General features: G+C 43.5%; 1 protein-coding gene across 1 annotated transcript; it reads right to left on the reverse strand.

Moving 5' to 3' along the window:
• Positions 1 to 333: 333 nt before the first annotated feature.
• Positions 334 to 21,869, reverse strand: NIT2 (nitrilase family member 2). The gene is made up of 10 exons (XM_047874986.1): positions 21,704 to 21,869; positions 18,020 to 18,138; positions 16,419 to 16,539; positions 15,015 to 15,103; positions 8,794 to 8,887; positions 8,211 to 8,285; positions 7,065 to 7,143; positions 5,023 to 5,121; positions 2,399 to 2,454; positions 334 to 2,050 (listed from the first exon to the last, which is right to left on the reverse strand). Exons 1-10 carry the CDS (start codon positions 21,729 to 21,731, stop codon positions 1,959 to 1,961), a joined length of 852 nt encoding a protein of 283 aa, XP_047730942.1. The 5' UTR covers positions 21,732 to 21,869; the 3' UTR covers positions 334 to 1,958.
• Between the last annotated feature and the right edge of the window lie 1,827 nt (positions 21,870 to 23,696).

The following is a 23,696-nucleotide window of genomic DNA, read 5'->3' on the forward strand; positions in this document are numbered from 1 at the left end:
AACTGAACCAAAACAGGGGGAAAAGATATGAAGGGACACCTCACTGAAAAGGATACAGGAAAAGCACAGGAAAAGATGATCAGCACTATTAATCATCAGGAGAATACAAAGTAAAACCACAATGAAATCCCATCACATGCACATTAAAAGAGCTAAAATCAAATTATCACACCAAATACTGGTGAGGACGCGGAGCAACCGGGACACTGACAGATGGATGGCAAGAAATAAAATGGCACAGTCACTTTGGAAAATAGTTTGGCAGTGAAATACACATAGGCCCCTGCCATTCCACCCCTAGATACTCAAGAAAAATGAACAATTTGTACAAAATGTTTTCTAGCAGCTTTATTTCTAATAGCCAAAAACTAAAAAGTCGAATGTCTATCAACAGGTGAACAGATGAATACAGTGGACTACCATTCAGCAATAAAAAAGAAATGAGTGATACACACAGGAATGAGTCCCCTAGTAATTACGATGAGTGAAAGAAGATGTAAAAAAGTATACATATGGCATGATTCCACTTTTGGGTTATTATAGAAAATTCACACTAATCTACAGTGACAAAGCTGATCAGTGATTGCCTGGGGAGGAGAAGAGTGGCTGAAGGGATTACAAAACAGCTTAAGAAAACACCAGGGGAGGGTTCATTATCTTGATGAGAGCGCTTTCATGGATGTATACATGTGTCAAATTTTACCAAATTGTAGACTTAATTTTAAAACGTCATTTGCCTTTTTCACTCCTGTACTCCTCTGGGTATACAATGCCGATTCCCAAGGGTTAAATGACACATGATGATATCATCACTCTTATAGCTAACAGAATGTGTGCTTGTGTATTATTGTAAGGTTTTGTTTTATTTTCCAGGATGATAAATATCTCTACATATGTAAACAGTGGTGTGCTAGAGCAGGATTACACCAGCTCACAAGTACCCACTGTGCATCTATTTCCAACTCTGTGTTTAGAGGGGTCATGTTGATAGTCTGTACTTGGCCACAGTGAAAGTATTTATACCAAGGAAATTGGCAAATACTACTGCAACTACTGCAAAATCAGGGCCTTTTTGGGGGGGGGGGGGGACAGCTGGTTGTTAAATGTTTATTAGCCCACCACCAACTGTAACTTTTATGTTCAAAGTTCATTGGAATCCTTAATTTTTAATTGTGCAAAAGGATTCTGAAAACCACTAGGCTAAAACCACTAGCTTGCCTTCATCAAGCTAGAAAGTGTTACTAGGGAGAAAAGCAAAAAGACAAAGATATTTTCAGACACTCACCCCATCAAGAAAATCTTTTAGAGACTCATACTTTAGTTGCCTTGACCAAATGCCACTGCTGCCATTCTTCCACAGGACTCCCTGTTGATACTACCTTTTCTCTAAGACCAGGAGGATCTGGGGTTGATTCATTGGCTCCTTCTTGAATTTGAAGAGCCCCAAGGCTGCCGGGAAGGGATGGGGCTACCATCTCCTCTAGCAAACACCAAGGGTCAATAACCTTGCTTTCCATAGCTACTCACAGACTAAAAATATAAACTTCAACGTCCTATTCAAAAGAGAGTGGCACCAGACCAAATCTTCTACGTAATGGATTCTAACCCCAGCAGTGAGATAAGCGGTATGTGACATAAATCTATGGGTACCAGGTGAAGCAACCACCAGGATACCAAGATCTGATACTTTCACCAACTGCTATGAAGCAACTTAGTATGGGAGTTATAGCCATCTCCTTTTCCTTCTGCTCGCAAGGCTAGTCTGAGCCCTTTTTAACTATTAATATGGTGTGAAAAATATCATGTGTTAATGCTCCATCATCTCAATAGAGAGTTCCCAACAAAGGAAAAGTCTGAAATTAGAAAAAAAAAAAAATCTCCTTAAAGAATTCAACAGGGAGTTGATTACATTGCAGAAACATCATCCTGTTTTTCATGACATGTTAGAAGCATAAACCTCAGGGCTTTTTCACCTCCACTGCATAAAGGTCTGATCGCTTCTGGCTAAAAATGGGGATTTGCTGGCGTATTTCAGCCAACCTCTTCAGGTCTGCAAAAACAGGAAAGTGTACTATTAATAGGATGTAACTCCTCACTAACCAATGAGAATTTCTTCCCCAAACAGTATAAAAACCACCAGAGTCTCGGCAAGTAACTCAGGAATATAGAGGCCTTGTCCAAAGGCACCCGGTGACCTGGCGGTCCCGCTGGAGTTATTTCAAACCAAACCAAGAAAACTCAACCGGAATTATAGCCCCCAGGGTTTGGCCAGAGAACCAAGGATAAACGAGAAGGTGGCACAAGGGAGCCCCTCCAAGCGACAGGAGCTTCACAGCTAGGAATCACCTCAGACCAATGGGGACGCCAGAGACCTCAACCGTGCCGCAGCAGATCTTACCTATGTCTGAATACACGATGGTCTCTTCAGTGCCAGCCTTGGCAAGGACATCTCCCCTGAAAGATTCGGAAGGGAGTAGGTCACTAATGTTTGTGGGTATCAGGATCCCTATTTTGTCCCACCTCGGGCCTCAGGGGAAGGAATCTGAGATTAAAGACAAGAAAGGAGGCGCATAAATTCCTGTTCCACCATTTAAGTAGCCATTTGGCCTTGTGCTAAGTCACCTGCACTCTCCATTTCCTAGTCTATAAAGTGGAAATCAGAGCTCTGTGAGGACTTAGATTACAGAGTATGTTCTGTAAACTGCCAGCTGCTAGGAAATGGTAGTTCCTCCATGATTACAAACCTCTGAAAACAGAGCTACCTGTAAACAGCGGGAAGCTCTGTCCTGTCCCTTCCTGAGTGCAGATCAGAAAGACCCCTTTCGGGAGGGTGGTCTGGCTCTGCTCCTTCATGCTTTCCGAGGCTGGGGATGGTAAGGTTGGGTCTGAGCACAGCCCTGTGCTGCCTGGATCTCCGGCCTTGTGCCTGTGGTCCCTGGGTCCCTATGTTATTGGGTTTCAGTTTTTGAAGGAAAGGTTTCAGCCTGGGGTCTGGATAGAAGTGGTGTGTAAAGCACACCCCAATAGGAGAGGAGCCTCACACTTAGAAACAGGAACACTCCCTCCCAAATCTGGGGAAAGGCTGATGTGGAAAAGATTCCAGTGCTGAGTCTCTTGGCCCAAAGCAGGGCTTGAAAAACATCTAGTGAAATGAAATTTCTCCAAAGCACAAAATAAAGTAATCTGACCTAACAAACAATCTGATACAGTAATTTGTTCCATTTCCCAGATGGCCACAAACAAATTTTTGGCAAAATGAGCTACAAACATCATCATTAATGCCACTTAACTGAATTCATTTTTATTCTTTTCTATTTCTTCCCCATTTGCTCTGGCATTCAAAGATCTCCCTCTCAGGGCGCCTGGGTGGTGCAGTCGGTTAAGCGTCCGACTTCAGCCAGGTCACGATCTCGCGGTCCGTGAGTTCGAGCCCCGCGTCAGGCTCTGGGCTGATGGCTCAGAGCCTGGAGCCTGTTTCCGATTCTGTGTCTCCCTCTCTCTCTGCCCCTCCCCCGTTCATGCTCTGTCTCTCTCTGTCCCAAAAATAAACAAAGATCTCCCTCTCTGGGTTAACCCCAGGCAGCCATTCCTGATGTCAATATAAGACCGAGGGCCCCCAAGTCCTACAGATAGAATTCTGAAAAGAATAAAGTACAACTACTTTGTGTCAGAAGCAGCCAGCCTGATCAGCAATGAAGTTCATCAGGAGAACCCTAGCAGGGAAGCAGAGCTGCCCAGAAGGCCAGGAAGCCTGTCACTAACAAATGAACAGAGGAACTTGAACCAAGTTTAAGAAAATGTTCAAGGGGCGCCTGGGTGGCGCAGTCGGTTAAGTATCCGACTTCAGCCAGGTCACGATCTCGCGGTCCGTGAGTTCGAGCCCCGCGTCGGGCTCTGGGCTGATGGCTCAGAGCCTGGAGCCTGTTTCCGATTCTGTGTCTCCCTCTCTCTCTGCCCCTCCCCTGTTCATGCTCTGTCTCTCTCTGTCCCAAAAATAAAAATAAAAATAAAAAAGAAAATGTTCAAGACAACTTAATCCTTCCAGTCTGCCAGTGCCTTCCAAATCCTAATATGCAGGAGGCTCCCTGGAATCTCTCACTGGTCTTATCTTCCAAGGCCTTCCCCTATCACATTCTTTCATCTTTGGGGCCTAGAAGGTCAGAAGAGAGAATTTCAGACATACCCTAGTGATATATAACCCTTCTCGGCCTTGTTACTGGCATATTTATCCTGAAATTATGTAAATACACAGCAGTATGTGTGTAATCATACAGATGTGTGAGTGGTATGGAATAAATCCGAGTTCTAAAGTCAGAAGTCCTGAATCTAAACACCAGTTCTGGCTATTTTATCCCACGAACTTCAATTCTACCATCTATAAACTGAGCTTAACATAGGAAAAGTCTCGTTCACATGGAGGCCATGTGTGTGAAAGTGCTGTGGAAGCCATTCAAGTACAGACCATGAGTTACGTACAGTAACATACAACTGGGTGTGCAGGTGGGAGAACTCCCATGCTGGCTTCTCTAAGACAATGCTTTACACTCTCACAGAGGACAAGGTCACAGTTTTGCTTAAATGAACCCATCCTCCCCCATCCTCTAATCATTATGCAGGGAGCAAAATCCTCACCCTATAACCCATTTCTGCTCTAGAACTAATCACCTAGCTTAAATTTTAACCAAAAGCCAACAATCTGAGAGCCTCTTTTACTAAAATCACCCACCCATGACTGCTGCCGTGCTTCCCCCATGTGATCCAAGTCTGACTGATAACAAAAGCTACTCAGAAGCTCAGAAGAGGGCTAAGGTCAAATGCTCAATCAAGAAAGACAGCAGGCCCAATTCTTTCTCATGTGGTTTCCAAGTGCAAGTGTCTCTCTCAGACGAAGTGGAGACCTAGGAGGCATGTGAGGATGGGGGGCTGGGAAGGAGCAGGGCTGGTGGGGAATCAGACAACCCACCCCCCCAGTGCAATCTCTCCCAAGCTCCTGGAGAGTCTTTCCCTGCTTAGCCAACTCACCAAGGACTCACAACAGTGCTGTGTCCCCAGGCAACATAGGAGGCCTGATCATCCCGGGCAGGAGATGCCGTGGCCACATATACCTGATTATCAACAGCCCTGTTGTCAACAGACAGAAAAGAGGTAATTCATATATTATAGATTGGCAACATTTTTCTATCCCAAGGGTACAGATCCTTCTTTTAAAAACTGGGACGGAGTGGGGGGGTGCCTGGGTGGCTCAGTTCGTTAAGCATCGGGCTTCGGCTCAGGTCATGCTCTCAGTTTCTGAGTTTGAGCCCCGTGCTGGACTCTGTGCTGACAGCTCACAGCCTGGAGGCTGCTTCAGATTCTGTGTCTCCCTGTCTGCCCCTCCCCTGCTCACGCACGCATGCTTTCTCTCTCTCTCTCTGAAAAATAAACATTAAAAAAAATTCTTTTAAATAAATAAAATAAAATAAAATAAAATAAAATAAAATAAAATAAAAACTGGGACAGGATAGGCTGGCTCAGACATGGAAGGGAACAAACGAAGACATGAAACCCTCTCTTCTAAAAGTATATTTAATGCATAAGCCACTTCTCAACTGGGAGTGATTTTGCCCAGTAGGGCCATTTGCCAATGTCTGAAGATACTGACTCTGAGTTTTTGACTTTCATGATGGGGGTTGCTATTGGCACCCGGAGGATAGAGGTCGGGGATGCTACTAAACATCCTACAGTGCACAGAACAGCCCCTATAACAGAGAATGAGCTAGTCTAAAATGTTAATACTGCCACAGTTGAGATCCTGGCCTGAGCCAACTTTTTAACATATAAACGAGATCTTCTCTGGTTAATCAAGTCAAGGTGGCCAGAGAGACTGGACTGAACTTGCTGGGGCCAAACACTTTGCAGGGCTGCGTGGCATCTCCATGCCCCCAGTGGCCGCAGCACCATCATCTCAAATTAGGTAAGAATTTCAGGTGGTAGGCTGGGTACATCAAGCCACCTCACCTGGGAGCATCCTGGGCTCAACCAACAGGTCCATGCCAGGCCATTCCGATATCTCCCAAGCTTTTCCTGCTCCCTACAAGACTGCATTAATTAATATTCATGGTATCAGACACCCCTACCCCATCTTCCACCAAGCAACCAACCAAACACCTCTGCTTCCTCCTCCAATAAAAATTGCCATCCTCTTTAGAAGTGAGAATAGTGGCCACATCTGGGCAAAGGAGAGGGCAGACGGAAGGGGCAAAGGGGAACATTCTAGAGATCTGCAAGTGTTCTATATTGACCGCGGCCAGAGGTGCATACACATGTAAAAACTCCCCAACCTACAGACTTAAAATCAGGGGCACCTGGGTGGCGCAGTCGGTTAAGCGTCCAACTTCAGCCAGGTCACGATCTCGCGGTCCGGGAGTTCGAGCCCCGCGTCAGGCTCTGGGCTGATAGCTCGGAGCCCGGAGCCTGTTTCCGATTCTGTGTCTCCCTCTCTCTCTGCCCCTCCCCCGTTCATGCTCTGTCTCTCTCTGTCCCAAAAATAAATAAACGTTGAAAAAAAAATTAAAAAAAAAAAATCAGTGTACTTTCCTCTAAGTATAGGATACCTCAACTAACAGAACCGTAACGGAGAGAGCCAGCGTCTCTGACCAGTATTTCATGGTTTTCAGCACACTTTACACAGACACACAAGTCACACTCCTTTCTCCTTCCATATTACATCCACCTCAGCCATCTGCCCTTCACCACTCACTCCTCAGCCTCAGGGACCCAGGTAACAGCTACTATGACATGCCAAAGACACTGTGCAATGCCTGGGATTCGCAGAATAGAAAAACAGTGTCTTGGCAGGGTATTCTAGGACTAGCAGAATGAGGTAAGGGCTGGGGAAGGAGAAGCATCGCGATCCAAGCAACATAGTCAACGGGTGATTCATCCTTTCCACTGCATCTGGATGTCAGGGCACCTGAGTCAGGGGCAGCATCCTGTATCAGGAAGGTTGGTTCTTCCCCCAAACTGGAAATCTCTGCAACAAGGCAACACTGACACTTGAAGGTGTGCCTGAGATGCTTTCTTACCGGCCTCGTTGAAGCAACTCCCAGTGGGCTGGTCCAGTGGTCAAATTAAAAGCTCCAGGATATACCAACAGCTGGCAGCCTTGAGACAGAACAGCCAGAGAAGAATGGGTGCAGGTTGACACCACCCCACACTCAGTCCCCATTTTGGTCCTTACCCAGTGGGGAACAAACTCAAACTCTCCCAAACCTAAAAAAAAAGATGTCCGCCAAGGTAGGATTCCTTGGGGGACACATACACGCTGCACACAGACATAGAAGAACAGTGCTATTGATGACCGAAACCATGGTATGTGACTTCACAGATTTCTGTCAGCACCATATGGCCAGCTCTGCGTGGCCAAGGACCACATTTTGTAATGCTTTTCAAATGAAATGAGGGGCAGAGTAGGTGCTCTAACACTGACAGAAGTCAACAGAGACTGCCAACGCAGAGCCTGTGCACCCCGCCCCCCACCTGTTTGCTGACCAGGCAGTCACAACGCCTGCACCCATTTCACTTGAAGTGACAGTCAAGTCCAAATCAGAGTAGCTTGGACAGTCTAGTGGGATGCTCCTATTTGTTGACTACCACAAGAAGAGCTTTCTAAGCTCTCCTTCCTTAATCTCCACCCCATGCCTATGAAAAAATGGAGATCCACGCTGCTGTAAAGATTAAATAATTTACTCAAAGTATCACGTCCATTAAGGGAAAGAGCTGGAACCAGAATGCAGATCTTGTGACTTGGCTCCGTGCTCTTCCAGGACAGCAAGGACACTTGTTCTCTGGACCAGAATGTCACTGACTACATTTCTACTGTGCACAACATGCAGGACCACTGAGTGTGAAATCATGACAGGCACCATAGACCATATCCTCACTTCTAGCGGGCTCCAAGCTACTCTTTCCAAATACAGTAGCAAGAAGGGTTCGAGGGGCAGAGAAGATTTAGGAGCATGGCTCCTGCTTAGCTCCACGGTGTGCTGAAATGCAACCTCCAAACAGCTGTGCTGTCCACGTGCAGCAACGTCTGAGCAGCCGGATGAGGGTGGACAGAGTAAGGCTTCGCCTCCGGTTTTTCTGACCAAGGGCTCCCTCCCTCTACCCACGAAGACCAGGCCGGAACCAAACCTGGAAGCACCTCCACAGCACAACCTCGGTGATCTCACCTCTCTGCGCATAGATTTGTGCGAGCTCTGCGAAGCGGATGTCGTAGCAAATGCCCAGGCCCACTCGGCAGTAAGCTGTTTTTCAAACAGAAAATGCACAAATGAAAAGTTAACCTCTTTTGCAACATGGTGTGGCAGGGTAAAGCCTCCATTTGAGATCACCAAACAATGAAGGTAATACATTACTCAGGGCCCGTGGATGGAGAAAATGTACAAGCTTATGCCTGCTTGGGTTTTCCCTCACGGAGACATCATTTATGTCAGCAGATTAGAAATAAGAAGTTCATTCTAATTGAATGCTTATTGTCTATGTGGGAAGTATTCAATCACAGCCTGACAGATAAACTCTGGAAGTGATCATACGAATAGTCTGTGACCAAATGGCAGAGCAAAATCATGACAAACCCGTAGTTCTCCATTCAGCCCACTATTTCTAGATCTCTGGCCATTCTATACCCTTCTCATTTCTGGTCTTATAGTCAGGGTATGTAAAGAAGTCGGGGAGGAACATAAGAGAAAAAAAAAAAAGAACGCCTGACCCTCGTCTACTGAGACTGCTGAAACAGGTGAACTTAGTACTTACGAGTATCAAATGTGGAGAAACTATCACCGGGACTCAATGTTTCAGATTCGTGAAATGTAATTTTCCCCGGAACGTCAATATCAAACAGATGGAGCTGCATCACAAGTAACGGATTTGGTTACCTCTTTTCCCGCAGGGTTCACGGCAGCAATTTACAAACGTCCTTCCATGCCCAGAAATAGGGATGCTCTAAGATCAACTATACAAATAGTAACCCCAACCTGCCCACAACCCAACCCACAAGCTGACATCTTATCAAAATGAGCTCTAATATACAAAACTGGAAAAAATCCACAAAGCGGTAGTTTTATGACACTTCTTTCCTATGTAGTACGCAAGGTGATATCTAGGTTTCTTACGGAAGGCAGCTAATGTGTTACTTTCTTATTCAGTATAAATGCTAACTGAAGTCTTCATCACAGAATCATAATCAAACTGACACACTGGCAGGAGAGGTGGAGAGTGGGTAATTAAAAATCGGTACAATTTTCCCAACTAAATGCAGCAATATATAAAAAGTGCAACACATCATCTGAAATTGGATTTATTCAAGGAAAGCACGTGTTAACGTGAGGAAATCAATGTAATTTACTACAAATAGCTAACAAAATAAAGGAGAAAAGTCATATGAACATCTTAAGAGGTACATAATGAGCATTTGGCAAACTTCTAAATCCATTCATATTTTCAAAACAAAAGAAAAAAACTCTTCTGGGAAGGGTATTCCCTTACTCTGACATAGCATCTGCAAAAGTAAAAAAGGAAGGAACATCATACTTAACAGTGAAACATTAAAAGCCTTTTCATACTGAGATCAGGAACAAGACAAGGACTCCTCCTATTCAGATGATCTCAGAGATCCTAACCCAAGCAACAAGGCAACAGAAAGGAATAAAAACCATGAGGATGAGAAAGATAAAATTAACTCTGTAATTATTCTCAGATGATATAACAATGTACCACAAACTCCAAAAGAAATCTACAGCTGAATTATTGAAATTAAGGAGTTTAGCAAGGTTGCAACATACAAGGTCAGTACTTTTAAAATTAGTTGTACTTCTATATACTAGCAAGAAACAGAAAATGAAAGGGCATTGAAAACCACCAATTAGGAATAAATCTAGCAAATGATATACAAGACTGTACCCAAAGCACTATAAAAACAATTCAAGAGAAATTTTTAAAAGCTTGAATAAATGGTGGGATATACATATTCATGGACTGGAAAACTCAATACTAAAAATATGCACTTCAAACAGTGAGGTTACAAGCACAAATAGCTAGTTGTTTAGCCCCAAAGCTAAACAACTTTAGATAGAACAGAGCAGCTGAGGGTTGCCTGGGTGGCTCAGTCAGTTAAGCACCAGACTTCAGCTCAGATCATGATCTTGTGGTGAGCCCCACGTTGGGCTCTGTGCTGACAGCTCAGAGCCTGGAACCTGTTTGGATTTGGATTTTGTGTCTCCTTCTCTCTCTGCCCCTCCCTCACTCATGCGTACACATGTGCTCTCTCTCTCTCAAAAGTAAATAAACATTAAAAAAAAAAAAGAATGGAGAACCTGAAGTTACTGCCTACCTCACAAAGGAAAAACAGTATGGTGTTTGAGTACAATGAAGTTAACTACTTACTAAAACAAAAAAATTCAACCCTTTTCAGAGTAATATAATAGAAGCTGGAATCTCAACAACATAGAATCCAATATGCAATCCAAAATTACTAGACACACAAATAAGAAAATGTTACCTAACTTTAAAGAAAACATAATAATCAATGAAGCAGACCCCAGCCTGAGTCAGATGTGATAATTACCAAAAAGGAGCTATTAAACTAGGCTCAAGGTTATAAGGAGAAATATGCTCTTAATGAATAGACAAAGAGGATATAATTAGTAGAGAAATAAAAGTTTATCTGAAATTTTAAAAGATTTCACTGGGATGGCACAGAGGAGACTAGGGATTACAGAAGAAAGACTCTGAGAACTTGAAGACAGATGAATGGAAACTGTCCAAGCTGAAGAAGATAGAGGAAAAAGGTTGGAAAAACAAAAAACTGGAGTCTTGGAAACCTGGTTTGGTAGAACAGTATCAAAATTGAAGTCCAATAAGACGAGAATGGAACAGAAAGGCATTTAAAAAAATAATGCCCCAACGGGACGAAAGAGTTAAATTTACAGATTAAAGAAGCACAAAGCAGGGCTCTGGGTGTCTCAGTCAGTTAGGCGTCTGACTTCAGGCTCAGGTCATGATCTCACAGTTTATGAGTTTGAGCCCAACTTCGGGCTCTGTGCTGACAGCTCAGAGCCCGGAGCCTGCTTCAGATTCTGTGTCTCCCTCTCTCTCTGCCCCTCACCTGCTCACACTATCTCTCTCTCTCTCAAAAATAAGTTTAAAAATTTTTTTTTAAAATAATAAATAAGCACAAAGCAAGAGAAATAAAAAGAAAACTATATCTACATAGGTACATCAGAGTCAAAACACTGAGAACTAAAGATTATGGAAAACATTTTGAAGGGAGACAGAAAAAAACCACGAATTACATACAGAACAACAATACAAATCACCACTGAATTCTTATCAGAAAAATGCTTAAAAAGAGGCTAGGAAATACATGAAAAACATTGCTCAAATTGCTAAGAGAGAAAAGAAAACTGTCAACCCAGAATTCTATTCCACCAAAAATATCTTTCAAGAATGAAGACAAAATAAAGATATATTCATAAACCAAAACTAAGAGCATTCCTACCTACCAGATCCTCACTACAAAAATTCTAAAGGAGATCTTTCTGTTTGAAGGCAGATACCAGACAGAACTAGGATCTTTAGAAAGAAAAATACAAAGAAGCTAAATATTTCAGCAAACAAAATAATTTTATCTGAATTTCTTTACATACAAATGATTACTTAAAAACTTAGTGTTTTGTGGGATTTGTTATGCACTACGTATGACAACTATAACAGAAAGAGGGGAGAAGGAAGGAAATTGATCTATATAATTGTGAAGTTCTTAAATTTCATATGAAATAGTAGGATATTAATTCTAAGTAGACTATGAAAAGATAGGGTGTGTATGGTAATCCTCAGGACAACTTAAAAAAAAAGCAAAGAGGTATAACTAAAAGCCAATAGTTAAATTAAAATGGAATTCTAAATAATACTCAACTAAACCAAAAGAATGCTGGAAAGAGGAACAAAGAAAAAAAACACTAAAATGTCTAATGCCTAAATCAAACCATATCAATAATTACATTAAATATAAGTGAAGTCAGTGCTCCAGCTAAGAGGCAGAAATTGTCAAAATGAATAAAACAACAAGACCCAACTGTATGCTAGCTACAAGAGAATCATTTTAATTATAAAGATACACTGGACTTCAAACTGTATTACAAAGCTGTAATCATCAAGACAGTATGGTACTGGCACAAAATCAGAAACTCAGATCAATGGAACAGAATAGAGAACCAAGAAATGGACCCACAAACATATGGCCAACTAATCTTTGACAAAAGCAGGAAAGAATATCCAATGGAATCAAGACAGCTCTTCAGCAAGTGGTGCTGGGAAAACTGGACAGCGACATGCAGAAAAATGAACCTGGGCCACTTTCTTACACCATACACAAAAATAAACTCAAAATGGATGAAAGACCTAAATGTAAGACAGGAACCCATCAAAATCCTCAAGGAGAAAGCACACAAAAACCTCTTTGACCTTGGCCACAGCAACTTCTTACTCAACATGTCCCCGGAGGCAAGGAAAACAAAAGCAAAAATGAACTATTGGGACTTCATCAAAATACAAAGGAAACAATCAGCAAAACTAAAAGGCAACTGACAGAATGGGAGAAGATATTTGCAGATGACATATCAGATAAAGGGTTAGTATCCAAAATCTATAAAGAACTTATCAAACTCAACACCCAGAAAACAAAGAATCCAGTGAAGAAATGGGCAAAAGACACGAATAGACACTTCTTAAAAGACATCCAGATGGCCAACCAACACATGAAAAAATGCTCAACATCACTCATCATCAGGGAAATACAAATCAAAACCACAATGAGATACCACCTCACACCTGTCAAAATGGCTAACATTAACAACTCAGGCAACAACAGATGTTGGCAAGGATGTGGAGAAAGAGGACCTCTTTGGCACTGCTGGTGGGAATGCAAACTGGTGCAGCCACTCTGGAAAACAGTATGGAGGTTCCTCAAAATATTAAAAATAGAACTACCCTATGACCCAGCAATTGCACTACTAGGTATTTATCCAAGGGATACGGGTGTGCTGTTTTGAAGGGACACATGCACCCCAACGTTTATAGCAAAACTATCAACAATAGCCAAAGTATGGAAAGAGCCCAAATGTCCATCGACTGATGAATGGATAAAGTAGAAGTGGTGTGTGTATATATATACAATGGAGTATTATTCGGCAATCAAAAAGAATGAAATCTTGTCATTTGCAACTACATGGATGGAACTAGAGGGTATTATGCTAAGCGAAATTAGTCAGAGAAAGACAAGTATCATATGACTTTACTCATATGATGACTTTTAAGATACAAAACAAATGAACATAAGGGAAGGGAAGCAAAAATAATATAAAAACAGGGAGGGGGACAAAACATAAGAGACTCAAATATGGAGAACAGAGGGTTACTGAAAGGGTTGCAGGAGGGGGGATGGGCTAAATGGGTAAGAGGCATTAAGGAATCTACCCCTGAAATCACTGTTGCACTATATGCTAACTAACTTGGATGTAAATTAAAAAAATAAATTAAATACACCTGCCAAAATAAATAAATAAATAAATAAATAAATAAATAAATAAATAAAATACAAAGATACATTCAGGTTGAAAGTAAGGAATTAGATGGGGCGCCTGGGTGGCGCAGTTGGTTAAGCGGCCGACTTCAGCCAGGTCACGATCTCACGGTCCATGGGTTCGAGCCCCGCGTCGGGCTCTGGGCTGATGGCTCAGAGCCTGGAGCCTGTTTCCGATTCTGTGTCTCCCTCTCTCTCTGCCCCTCCCCCGTTCATGCTCTGTCTCTCTCTGTCCCAAAAATAAATAAACGTTGAAAAAAAAAATTTAAAAAAAAAAAAAAAAAAAAAAAAGAAAGTATGGAATTAGAAAAAAAATGTACCATACAACAGTAAGTATAAGATTAGAATGGCCATGGCAATATCAGAGATAAACTTCAAGACAAAGATTATTGTGAGAAAGAAAGGGATTTCACAACAATAAAAGGATCAATAGCCAAAGTATTTAACAATCTTCAATGTATTTGCATTTACCAAATGTCAACGTTCCCAAAGTGATCTCTATTTTCAGTGCAATTCTTTTTTTTTTTTTTATCATTCTAAGTATTCGCTTTATTTATTTTTAATTTAAATCCAAGGTAGTTAACATTTAGTGTAATTACGATTTCAGAAATAGAATTTAGTGATTCATCACTTACATATAATACCCAGTGCTCACCCCAACAAGTGCCCTCCTTAATGCCCATCACCCATTTAGCCATCCCCCACCAACCTCCCCTCCAGCAACCCTTAGTTTGTTCTCTGTATTTAAGAGTCTCTTATGGTTTGTCTTCCTCTCTGTTTTTATCTTATTTTCGCTTCCCTTCTCTTATGTTCATCTGTTTTGTATCTTAAATTCCACATACAAGTGAAGTCATATGTTTGTTTTTCTCTGACTTATTTTGCTTAGCATCATATACCCTAGTTCCATCCACATTGTTGCAAATGGCAAGATTTCATTCTTTTTGATCACTGAGTAATATTACATTGTATGTATGTGTGTATACATATGTATATATATACATGTGTATATATATGTGTGTGTGTGTGTATATATATATACACATATATATATAGATACAGATATAGATATAAATATATTGATATATACACATATACCACATCTTCTTTACCCATTCATTAGTCGATAGACATTCGGGCTCTTTCCATACTTTGGCTATTGTCAATAGTGCACTATAAACACTGGGCAATTCTAACCAAAATTCCTACAGATTTTTCCTTTGCTGAAACTGACAGGCTAAGTCTAAAATTTATATCAAAATGCCAACAGGCAAGATTCGACAAGTTGACTATACCAACTAGTCAAACGCCCCACATGTGTAAAATTTGATGAGAGGAACTAGGGGATTGCACAGCAAATTCTCAAGAGGTAATGAGGCTTGCCACATTCCCTACTTACCTTTCTGTATTTTATCAGTAAAGTTCCATCAGGCCCAAACACAGCACAGGTGTTATAGAATTTCCCAGCATCCTCTTCAGGAACAGAACCTTTCATTGAGAAGAGAAACACAGGAGCAAAGAAAATATTCTGAATAAAGCACTCTTGTATGATAACAAGACAAACACTTGACAAACTGTCACTTGGGTCCAACAATAAAGCATACTATGTTCTAAGGGTTATTTAATTATGTTCTTTTTTGTCTTCTTTAATATGATGTTTCAGAAACAAACTCCAGAGTAGAGATGAAATGTAATTAAGTCAGATGCCAAAGACAGGTTCAAAAATAACCAAACTGTTTCTGAATTCTGCTTTGATCTTGAGCTACAAGATCTGTTAATCTAAAACACTAGAGGGGCGCCTGGGTGGCGCAGTCGGTTAAGCGTCCGACTTCAGCCAGGTCACGATCTCGCGGTCCGTGAGTTCGAGCCCCGCGTCGGGCTCTGGGTTGATGGCTCAGAGCCTGGAGCCTGTTTCCGATTCTGTGACTCCCTCTCTCTCTGCCCCTCCCCCGTTCATGCTCTGTCTCTCTCTGTCCCAAAAATAAATAAACGTTGAAAAAAAAAAAAAATAAAAATAAAAATAAAAAAAAAATAAATAAAACACTAGAGAAACACAGAGGATTCACTGTTGCTCAGCTTCAAATCACCAGGTCCTGCAAAGTAATTGTATCCCCATTAGGCCTCACGATGGGAATGGAAGCCAATCCTGCCATCACTGAATGTAGTTCCCGCATTTCTTTTTTCTTGCTTGTCTTTTCTTCACCTCTCATCTGTTTCTAATTCTTTTAACATGTCATAACAGAGAATAATTGTGTTTGCTAGATCTATTGAACAGCTTTACTGTACTGATTTTTATTTAAGCAAATACATTTTAAAAATTTATTTTGAAACCACATTTATTTCAAAACCATACTTCTAAAGCTACCTTGATATATGGGGCCTCTTTATGAGAAAACAAAATTTCCTAACGTTGTATTAGTATAACGAAAGACACTCCAATACAGTGTTTTCTTTCCACATTTCCACCTGCCCTGTATTCCCATTCCTTCTCCAGGGAAAAGTCATCATTATCAGTTTGGTGCGTCTTTATACCATACTTACTATGTGCTACATATACAAACACATATGAAAATATATAACCTTTTGTGGCAGGGATTAATCTGAGAGTGCCTGTTCATATCATATGGAACGTGCTTCTTCCACATAACTGTGTCTTAAACATTTTTCCACATGATTACATAAGATCCACCTCATTCTTTCAATGTCTGACTTACATGCTTTGTATTTCATTGCTTAAATGAAACAAAAATTATTTGGATGTTTCTCATGTTTAGGTCATTATACCTTGAGGGTCGGAAGTTACCTCCAATGAGATATATGCTGCACTCCTTTGCTACTTCAGAAAGCTTCTGTGTAGATTCACCAGGAATTTTCTCAGCATATTGGGGAAAATATTTCGTGCCATATGGACAATTAAAGCATTCCTAGAATAATGTTGGCAGAGAAAAGGGGGGGGGGGGAAACCGTGAAAATAGCCCACCCATTTTAAACTTAAACTCAGAAGACACAGCTGCCTCTTTTAGCCCTGCTCTCAAAAGGGTAAAACACAGCCGATAAGAAAAACACTGGCATCCTAGCCTGTGGCCCCGAGCCGAACTTGACAGCTGGCTCAGGTTGGGCCAGAGGACACAAGTCATGTGTGCTCTCTCAGATCCCTGTCACCCCAGCAAATCCACCTCTCCCTTGGTTCCGCAGAACTCTGAGTTCCCACCCTGGGCACCTGAGCCCCATGACAATTGGGTTTAATCATAGGACTTCGGGTGTTAGAATGAATCCATTGGCTCAAAACTATATTATTAACTATGTAAAGCAATAAAGCCTGTGTTTGAAAAAATATAGAAATCTCTCATTCTCCAGGATATGCTATCTGCCACAGCTCTGTGAGAAAAGAAAAGCAAAAACTAGACTTTGATTCTAATTCATCATTCACTGAGACTGTGCACCAGGCACTGTGCTAGCAAACTCAAACCTGAGGATCATCAGCTTATACAACACACGTTAGAGAGGGCACATGCAGAATTAGGTGCTTTCATTCTCGCTCCTGGCAACTTAAAGCAACAAGTGACCGTGATCAGGGTACAGGCGAGTCCCATAACTGTGGCCATAAGGAAGACTGGATTCACATTAAGATCTCAAGCTCCCTTGTTAAAGATTCTGACTCACTGGCCACATCTGTGATGGACTGGAGCCTAAAACATAAGGTGGCCCTGAAAATTCTCTAGTCAATCTAAGCAGGGTTTACAAAGGGCCACCTCCTCCCCACAGCGCAAAAGGGAGAGAGGAAGAGGGGGCTGCCTGGAATAGTTCAACCACTGATCCCAGTAGTCCTTTGCCCCAAAATGCAGTATAGGCATGTCTTAGCATGAGCAGAACCCAGCTCTGGGCCAACACTACACCTGCTGACAAGCAAATGTGGTGCAACCTTTACCTGGTTCTGTTCTAAAAGCAATTACCTAGGAAATACATGCAGAGCCCTACTGGCTTACTACAGGCTACCATATTTAGGAAGATACTGCAGGCTTCCTAAATGTCTCTAGTAATTTCCAGTTTTCAACCATTTGCTAAAAATGTTGGAGCCTTAGCACTACAATCAGTTATGTGTGCCATGGTCCTGGAAAGACTTACTTATACAAGGAAAGAAGGTAAGTATCCAAGGCACTGAGTATTCTATCTTTAAGTAAGCCACACAACTTACCAGGATTCTGAACACGATAGATGATCCCAAAGAGCTGTAAACACGCTGGCACATCCTATCACAAAGACCCTTAAACATGGAACAATCCTGGGGACCCACAAGACCCTGCTGGACCCCAGGACACAAGAAGACAACGAGAGGTAGCAGCCAGTATTCTACTGGATCAGAAGTTCCCAGAGGGCAGCGGCCACCTCCGCCTCCATACTTACTGGCAGAGAAACTATTTTGGCTCCTTGTGTTGCTGCCTCCCGCACAAGGCCACAAGCTCGAGTGAGGTTATCTGATTTGACGGACGAAACCTGAAGTTGGATGAGGGCCAAGCGGAAAGCTGAGGACGAAGATACAAGAAAACAGCTGTCAGAAGACCTGACTCCTGGATCAAAGCAACTCTCAACCAGAGACAGATTCTGCACCCCCTCCCCAAGACATCTGACAACGTCACCACTGTTGGGGTGCCAGTAGCTGCTGGTGCGTAGGCATCAGGGACATTGCTAAACACACCACAGTACACAACAGTCCTTCACAACAAAGAATTATCCAACCCACAATGTGAATGATGTGGAGGCTGAGAAACCTGGGGACAGAGCAACACCTCTGGGCGAGGCCCCACACCAGCACAAGAGCCTCAAGCAAAGCAGGCAGGGCCAGCTTCTTACATACTACTGAGAACACGGCTTGAAGGAAGAATGAACTTGAAGATGGAACTGTCCCTCACAGTTTGCTCTTGGGACTCAAGCTACCCCTGTTCCAGATACGGAGTGCATCTTAGTGCAGATGAAATCCCTTGGAAACTACCCAATCACTGTGACCTGGGGCGGTCAGCCCAATGGAAGGGGAATTGCCCGCCTCCACCTCCCCACCACCAGCTGGGGCAGGGAGCAAAGGTCCAGCAGCTGGAGGGAGGGAAGCCTGGCGGCTAAGGAGCTGCACATGTGCTTAGTCACGGGGCAGGGCCCCTGGCCACCTGTGAGGTTTTGCACTGGCCCCATGAATATTCCTGTGCCCCCAAAGAGCACAACATTAAGTGGCAAATAACACCACGAGAGGTTGCAAGGGAGACTGTTACAAAAAGCTAACAGTGCTTTTTCCTGTTACTCGAGTAAGAGGCTCCATATTTTTATCAGGGACTGAGTCCCACAGAGCCAACAAGATTTGTTGTCAGCCAAGAAGGTCAGGGGTTCTTCCAGGCTTATTCCTTCTTTGAGCTAGTAACCACACCCTATATGTGCTTTTCCTATATTCTCTAGAGTTCTCTTGTAACTCTTATAGTCATCACCCACTGGTTAATAATTTTTTATATACAATTTCCCGTGTTCAAGTGACTGGTGTGGTTTCTACATCCTGCCTGGACCCTGATTGATGCATAGTTTTTGCTCCTGGTCTGACGGGAGGCGACATTAAAGGATCAAAAGCACGTGGCAACCTATGAAGCTCTGCAAAACTTCAGGAATCTTCAGTAAAGGCCTTCCCTAGCTTCCCTCCCCCACCGCTGCTCTAGAAAACTAAGCTCTAGAACCTGAAAACCATTAGAGTTCTCCCTCTGGGTATCTGCTGTACTGGTGCAAATGTCCCCAGAAGAGTCAACACCGACAGACCCCGATCTCTGATGGCCTGTTTGGCCCACTGTGAACCCTAAAAGTAGGAAAATTCAGATGCTCCATTCCTTGGTGTATCTTAAAAACAGTGAGAAGAGCTAAATGTAACCCTGAATGTAGCTTGTTGAATAGTTTCAGAATCTGAATGAATACAAAGGAATCTAAAACAAGAAACGAAAGCTGGGATAACTTTGGAGCAAACTTTAGCTGTCACCAGAACATCACACAGACCTACTAAAAGTCTCCACGGTAATTCAGGAGCTGGGCTTTGTCTCTGCTCTGGAGGGATTAAAAGATGAATCCACCATGGCTATGCTGAGAGTTTCCTCTCTCCCTCATCCTATCCAGAAAGTCCTGATCCAGGCTTGGGACTGTCTGACATTCTGCAGATTACCCACTCCACACACGGGCTGAGACACAGAAAGGCTACCATCGGGAAGTTTCTTGATGTGGAAAACAATACTAGTCAATTCATCTCCTCAGCTGTAAAGTGAAAATTACAATGACTTTTAAGGTTCCTGGCTGCCCTAATATTCATCATCATCTAACAATGAAAGACTTACCAAAGGGGGTAAAGAAAAAAAAAAAAAGGATAAAACACAGTAAAGTGAAGGGACCAATGTGGGAAAAGCATACGGAATGTGCCAGGCCCTCTATACATGCAAACATCTGTGAACCATCATTAACACTATTTGGTAGATGAGAAAATTGCAGGGGGGGGGGGGAGGGAAGCTGAGCAAAATCAGTGAACAAAGTCAGTGAGACAATCCAAGCCAAAATCTGGAACTGTAAAGCAGGACAGGAACCGCATTTGTTTGTTTCTGGGTGGGCCGGGGAGAGGTCATGTAACTTGAAAACACTCCTCAAGGAAATCAGACACCATCCTCAACACCATCACGAGCCACACCTCTCAAGCCCACCAGCCTCAGTCTCGTCCTGGCTCTTCAGAGACAGCAGGCACATCCAGAGGCAGGTGTGTAAAAGGACTTCCATACCCCGATCCTAACATTCAGTCAGCCACTGACTTGCTCCGAGCACTGGCAGGTTAAAATGAAAACCAGAGGGGCGCCTGGGTGGCGCAGTCGGTTAAGCGTCCGACTTCAGCCAGGTCACGATCTCGCGGTCCGGGAGTTCGAGCCTCGCGTCAAGCTCTGGGCTGATGGCTCGGAGCCTGGAGCCTGTTTCCGATTCTGTGTCTCCCTCTCTCTCTGCCCCTCCCCCGTTCGTGCTCTGTCTCTCTCTGTCCCAAAAATAAATAAACGTTGAAAAAAAAAATTTTTTTTAAAAAAATAAATAAAATGAAAACCAGAGCACTTGCACAAACCTTAGCATCTAGTGGGGGCCTCGCAAGACCTCAGGAGGGGCAGTTGATATCCATTTTACAGGCCAGGAAACTGAGGTTCAGAAAAATTAAATGACCTGTTGCCACAGACTGAGGCAAAACTGTATTAATCCAGGTTTCCAGACTAGGGGTCCAGGACACTCCAAAGCCTCATGTAAAAGGATTGGGCAAAGACCTGGGGACAAAGAAAGATGGCTGGAAACGCCCCCTGGGGCTGATCCAGGATAGACTTGTGTAACATGTAATACCTAACCCGAAAGCTCAATGTCCAGGTGCAGAAACAGCTTGTCCAGTTTTTTCTGTTTGGGAAGAGAGCATTCTCCACTGGGTGTGGCGGGCGGTGCAACATGGGGCAAGTTAATCAGGCCTCTTACCATACAGCCCAAATCAGAGAAAAACGATGCTTCATTTTCATATGACGGGGTTCAAAACACAAATAATTAGGATACATGCTTTTGCAAAACTCAAGTTAAAAAATCAATCTAAGGTTAATACAGTGAACGCGACACCCCCTGGATAGTCTCGCTTTCTCATGCAAAACCTAACAGCCTCCAAGAATCTCACAAGGCAGAGGTTCCCACACTCGAATAAGTCTCCTAATTACTGAAGGTGCAGTCTTCCGGTCGGGGCGGGGAGAAGGGGGCGCGGAACTTGTGCGCACCCGTCTCCCTCCTCTTCCGGCGCAGGTGAATTTGCCGCCGGCGGTGCCGAAACGCAGCTAGAGCCCCGGGACTCAGGAGGAGCCCTGCAGTGAGCAAGACGCGGGCCCTTCCGGTCGCGAGGCCTGGCGCTCCCGAAAGCCTGGACTCCCCGGGAGTGCGCCGGGCCGCGCTCCGCCGCCCGAGACCTCAACCCCGCGGGCGCCGGGTCAGGGAAGGCCCGGGACGCGGCGGGGACACAAGCGGAGGCGAGGGGCTGAGCCAGTGATCCCTCCCCCGGGCCGCCGCGCTACTTACTGGCCATGGCTCTCTCGAGCAGCACCATGGGCGGCGCGGCCTGACCCGGTTCCTCGGGCTGAGAGCGGCGGCCCGGCGAGAGGCGGCGCAGAGCGGCACGCAGGACTTGGTGCGGCCGAGGCTCCGCCTCCGGACCGCCTCCCGGTCCCGCGGCTCCGGGGAGAGCGTGTGGTCTTTCCCGCGCTCCAACACCTGTTTAGGTGTCCGCTGTTGGCGCCACCAAGGAGCAAACCATGGACCAAGGAGAAGCGACGAATAACAACACGCTCCAGTAAAAGGAATGCAAGGCAAAGGGGTACATTGGAGTGGTGTTCAACAATTGGCCAGCGAAAGGATTGAACCTCTTGCTGGTTAGAGCACCTCTAGCCGGCAATAATACTGTATATGCTGATTGCCTTGGGCTCCTTGAACAAGTCGCTCTGACGACTGGGGATGGAATGGGATGGAATGACCTACGATGGTTTAGTCATGCAAGACATCAGTGGGATCTGACTAGAAGGCTGCTAGGTCATGGGGGAGAAGAAAAGAGCGACAAACATTATATCCTCAAAAATTCAGACCTCTTACATACTGAAATATGCTAATATTGTGTGAGGACTTTTGCATTTGTATTTTTTAGGATTGTGTGTGTGTGTGTGTGTGTGTGTGTGTCTCATGTCTTTGTGGTTTTTGTTGTCAGGTTTGGGGATCAAAAATCACAAAACTAATAAAATCTTGCCATCTTTTTCTTTTTCTTTTTTTTTTTTTTTTAATGTTCTGTCCTGGTTTTTAAAAGGATACTCTAGAGGCGCCTGAGTAGCTCAGTCGGTTGAATTTCCCACTCTTGATTTAGGCTTGGGTCATGATCTCACAGTTTATGAGGTCGGCCTGCGGGCAGCCTGCTTGGGATTCTCTCTCCCTCTGCCCCTCTTCCCTGTTTTCTCTGTCTCTCAAAAATAAATAAAAGGATACCCTTAAAACATTTTTGGAATAATTAGGGATATTTATGAACTGGATATTTGATGCTTTAATGAATTCTGTGTGATGATGACATTGTCATTATGCCAGACAATATCTTTACTCTGAGGAGAAGTATTTGCTGAAGTATTTAAGGGTGAACTGTCAGAATATCTGACTTGAAAATGGTACGTAAAAAGAAAATATGTGCTTATACAGAGACAAAGCAAAGGTGGCAAATTAAATCTAACAGGAGAAAATATAGCTGTTCGTGTACTACTTTAAGACGTTTTTAAAAGTTTTTAAAACTTAAGCTGGGAGGAAATACATAGCAATTACGGGTTTTATTTTTTTGAAGATTCAACAATCTGGACCTGGATTTGTAGCAGGAAGATAATAATCTGTTAATTTCTGCTATGTTTAATTAGCCCGCTGAGATTCCTGCCTCAATACTGGCCACTTACAACCTGTCAAAAAAAAAGTCACCCATTTCATTTAGATTTGCAAGTTCAGGGGCGCCTGGGTGGCGCAGTCGGTTAAGCGTCCGACTTCAGCCAGGTCACAATCTCGCGGTCCGGGAGTTCGAGCCCCGCGTCAGGCTCTGGGCTGATGGCTCAGAGCCTGGAGCCTGTTTCCGATTCTGTGTCTCCCTCTCTCTCTGCCCCTCCCCCGTTCATGCTGTCTCTCTCTGTCCCAAAAATAAATTAAAAAAACGTTGAAAAAAAAAAGATTTGCAAGTTCATTGGCATAAAGTTGTATGTAATAGTGGTACGAAACATGGCTGGGCATGTTATTGGAACATCGAAGCAGAGACACCCAGTAGGGAGTTGGTCATAAGCCTCAAACTCCCATATATGCAGACTGGAGGCTGATTTAGGAGTCATCAGCAATTTAAACTAAGACAAAACTCTGAATATGGGTGACAAGTTGCAAGTGGACTATGAAAGGCACAGGTATAAGAAGGGCCTGTGAAACCTGATAAGGGGCCACCTGAGTGGTAGGGAAACCAGGAGAGAAAGGGACTTCAAGACCCAGAGTCTGTGGGCACTGTCTTCCC

Source organism: Prionailurus viverrinus, chromosome C2 (genome assembly GCF_022837055.1).
Source record: "Prionailurus viverrinus isolate Anna chromosome C2, UM_Priviv_1.0, whole genome shotgun sequence".
Taxonomy (NCBI): domain Eukaryota; kingdom Metazoa; phylum Chordata; class Mammalia; order Carnivora; family Felidae; genus Prionailurus; species Prionailurus viverrinus.

What these genes read in the sequence shown, in the direction of transcription:
- NIT2 (XM_047874986.1), bottom strand. Translation starts at nt 21,731, where the DNA reads ATGGTGCTGCTCGAGAGAGCCATGGCCA. An exon ending in GCTCGAGAGAGCCATGGCCA is followed by an intron (nt 18,139 to 21,703) that starts GTAAGTAGCGCG and finishes CTTCGTCCTCAG; the next exon opens with CTTTCCGCTTGGCCCTCATC. An exon ending in CCAAAATAGTTTCTCTGCCA is followed by an intron (nt 16,540 to 18,019) that starts GTAAGTATGGAG and finishes ACATTATTCTAG; the next exon opens with GAATGCTTTAATTGTCCATA.